This window comes from Pteropus vampyrus, unplaced genomic scaffold (assembly GCF_000151845.1).
Source record: "Pteropus vampyrus isolate Shadow unplaced genomic scaffold, Pvam_2.0 Scaffold77, whole genome shotgun sequence".
Taxonomy (NCBI): domain Eukaryota; kingdom Metazoa; phylum Chordata; class Mammalia; order Chiroptera; family Pteropodidae; genus Pteropus; species Pteropus vampyrus.
In genome coordinates, this window is record NW_011888858.1 from 6,581,878 (window position 1) to 6,585,796 (window position 3,919).

Below are 3,919 nucleotides of genomic sequence, written 5' to 3' on the forward strand. Positions count from 1 at the left end.
GTATAATAAATACTGTTTGTTTCTTCCACAGGTAAACTTGGGAAAGTTACTTAATTTTAGTTTTTTTCTCTGTAACATGTGTCTAATAATGCTTACCCCAAAGAGTGGCTGTGAGGATAAAATGGCACAATATTTGGACTCTAGGCTTAGAACATGAGCTTCCTCTGTCTTGAGTTTGTGTATTCCTTGACACAGGACAATTGTTGTCCTGTGGGAAACTGAGGGGAAGGGAGAGAAGGAAAACGAAGATAACCCAAAGTTAAGGCCACTAAGAGAGAAGAGAATGTCGGCACTCATAAAGTGCCTCATAAAGGTTTGAGCGGATGACAACCGAGCAAAGACTGTTGGGTTTGGTCATTGGTGTTATTTTTTGAGAATGACTTTAGCAGGCTGTGGTGACGTGGGAGGTTGATTTCAAGTGGTTAGAAAGGAGTGGGTGGGAAGGAAATGAAAGGCTGAAGGTGTAATCACGTTCTCTTTCAGGAAGGGAAGAGAAGAGTTAGGGCTGTAGCAAGATTAGAAAAAGTGTTCGTGGTGTGGATGGGAGTGGCCTGGATGTGGCCGTAGGCAGGAAAAGTAAATGCCTTTGAAGAGCATGACTGGGGAGAATGTCCCTCTCCCTATGCTGACCGAAGCTCAGTCCATATTCAGAATCCTTGCTGCTTCCTCGGGAACATGACTCCATTAATTCTGTCACCTGTTTGCAGCTGGGGCATCCCAGGGTTTAGTTGGCTTTGGGGTCAGTTGGGGGTCCTTGGGTGATATTTAACTTGCCTGAGCTGCAGTTTCCTCTTAAAATGAGGGGAATTTTGTGAGCACGAAATGAAATGACATCTGTTAAGTGCCAACTGCAGTATCTTTACTTGTGTCCTTTTTAACCTTTTAGAGACAAGATGAAAGAGAAGAGAAAAGGGTAAATCTTAGAGTGCTTTTGACCTGTGCCTGTGGGATGGCTGCTCTCTTCTCCATAAAGAGTGTCAGCTGGGACAATGGGAATGGAAGGGTTTGTAGTTCTGATGAGACTGGTGGTCTCTGTGGAGGCTACTAGGTTCACTCCACTAGAGATACACAAAAGAACTGAGTTGCTACAGTGAAGGCCTGGCTAAGAGTAGAGAAGGCAGGATTGTTTTGTGACCTTCTGCGGTCAGGTATGTAGGAATAGTTAAAGGTGTAGATAGAACTGGGGGCTGATAAAAATGTCAAGGGATAAGTGGGATTCCTGTGTGTGTGTGTGTGTGTGTGTGTGTGTGTGTGTGTGTGTGTGTGTGTAGGGAGGAGGGAGAGAAGAGGAAGGGAGGGGAGGGGAAGAGAAGGGAGGGGTAGAGAAGGGAAGAGAGATACACTGGTGAAATGACCTCCAGATTAGCTAGTCATTTGGAAGCTGATGGCCTGAGAGAGTTGGCAGGTATGAAAGTCTTTTGGTGACAGTGAGGATGCAGAGCAGATTTCTAGGAGCAGGGTAGGGGGCCCAGATTGTAGCTAGAGGGCAATTTCAAAGTGTTAGATGAAGTAAAATTGAATGACCAGGGCCAGGGAATGGCTGGTTCACCCCAAACACAATAGTGTTCTACATTTCTCTACTTTTTCTTCTATTCTTTATCATATGAATATCTACCCCCCGCCCCCGCCAGAACCTTTTGTGTGGAATATATCAGTTAATGTTACTCAGCAAACATTTTTATTTCTTTATTGTATTTGAAATATTTTTAATGAATACTATATATCAAGTTATTGTTACACATACTACTTTGAGTTCTTTTGGACTTTTTCCTGGGATAAATTCTCAAATGTGAGATTACTATACTCAAGGGTGTGACTGCTTTGCAGGGAGTGTGTCTCAATATGTCATTATTTGCTGCAGGGAGATTTGCAGTGAATAGGGAGAGTGGGCAACAGGGAAGAAAGTAAAACATTCAGTGATAGATTCTGAGTAGAGGCTTCGTGTGAACACACTAAAGCCGTCTCCTGAGCTCTGTGTTCTGAAAATAACTGGTTGGAGTTTGTGATCGAGTACATGCAGTTTTGCTTGGTTTGGTCTTTGATGCTATCTTTTGTGGGGCTGTCATCAGGAAATCTAAGTTAAGGTGTGTGTCTAAGAGGGGAAGGCCGCAATAAGAGGGAGTTTAATTTTCTGTTCTAGAGCTTTTGCGGGGGGGAAGGGCAGAACCACTTCATCTTTAGCAATTAAAGAACTTAATTATCTTGATTACAGTCCTCACAGTATTAGTGATTTGAACAATTTTAATAATAATTGTTCACAATTTAGATAATTATTAAGGAAATTGTGATATTTTGAGTCAAATGTTAACAAATATTAGTAATATTTTTTCATATATCTTATTATTGTAAAAGTTCTCTTTATTTTTCTTTCAACAGAAAAAATACAGAAAAGGATTTATTGATGTTTCGAAAATCAAGTGTGTAGAAATAGTGAAGAATGACGACGGTGTCATCCCCTGTCAAAATAAATTTCCATTTCAGGTGAGCTGACATATTTCTGTGGCAGTGTAATTCTGGGCTTTTAGTCATGCTTATATTTGATATTACAGTTTCCTGTCATTGCTTTTGTGGTCGAGTCAAAAAATATTTTCAGCTTTATTTAGATATAATTTACACATAGGAATTGTTTATATTTAAGGTGTAAAAACTTGATGTTTTGATATACGTATAAACTGTGAAATGATCACCACAGTCAAGCCAATTAACATATCCATCACTAAACACAGTTGCCATTTTCTTTCTTTTTTTGAGGTGAGAACACTTAAGATCTACCTTCTTCGCAAGTTTCAAGGATACGATGCAGTATTCGTAACTGTAGTCGCCACGCTGCACATTAGATCTCCAGAACTTATTTATCTTGCATAACTTAAACTTTCTACCCTTTGACCAACATCTCCCATTTCCCCCACCCCCTAGCCCCTGGCAAAACACTGTTCCACTCTCTGCTTTTATGAATTTGACTATTTTACATTCCACATGTAAGTGAGATCATTCAGTATTTATCTTTCTGTGTCTGGCTTATTTCACTTTGCATAATATCCTCCAGGTTCATCCATGCTGTGGGATAACAGAATTTCCTTCTTTTTTAAAGCTGAAAAAAATTCCATTGTATATAGACACTTTTTTTTATCCATTCATCTGTAAACGGACATTTAGGTTCTTTTTTATATCTTGGCCATTGCAAATAATGCTGCAGTGAACACGGGAATGCAGATATCTCTTTAAGATGCACATTTAATTTCCTTTGGGTATATATCTGAAATTGAATTGTTGAATCATATAGTAGTTGATTTTTAGGTCAATTTGTGCTTTAATTGTAATTGCTTTTCTTCATGAACTTTTTCAGTCTTGGTCGAAACATTGTCTTATTCTCGTTTTTGGTCTGTTAGATTCTACCAATATCCTGAATTTCTGAACCCCAGACCTAATTTGCTGCTATTCAGATTTATCACAGAGAAGTTAGGAGAAGGATTGGGGACTGAGACTGAAAAAAGTAAGATGAGGTGTTCTCTGTGAATTTGAGAAGATGAGAAGGGGCAGGAGTGAGCTACTGGAACAGAAATGAGATTAAAAGTCTGCCTGCGATGCAAAATATAACGTTAGCATTATATATAAAGTTGTACCTTTTAAAAAGGTTATGTGATTTCATGTTTTCTCTCACAATGCACCGATTATATAAGGGAAGTAAATATACTATTCTCATTTCTGACTGAGGAAATTGAGGTTCACGGATGTTAAATGACTTGTCCAAGGTAATTTTGTGAATTGAAAAGCTCCCTAGAACATGCACTCATTATCTTGTCACTCCCAAGGAGGATTGGTATGGCATCCTGAGCCACTCCATGCAGGATCATGGTGCACACATGCCTTGAGAGTCAAGAGTGCAGAGGTGGATCCTTGTAGCAGACAGCACAGGACC

General features: G+C 39.6%; 1 protein-coding gene across 4 annotated transcripts in view; it reads left to right on the forward strand.

Moving 5' to 3' along the window:
* The window catches only part of TEC (tec protein tyrosine kinase), a 137,836-nt gene that overhangs the window by 95,985 nt on the left and 37,932 nt on the right, over positions 1–3,919 (forward strand). For all 4 annotated transcript variants that reach the window (XM_011362667.2, XM_023532125.1, XM_023532124.1 and 1 more), the window contains one exon: positions 2,377–2,481. In XM_011362667.2, the coding sequence (XP_011360969.1) occupies positions 2,377–2,481 (105 nt within the window). The remainder of the gene's footprint in view (positions 1–2,376; positions 2,482–3,919) is intronic.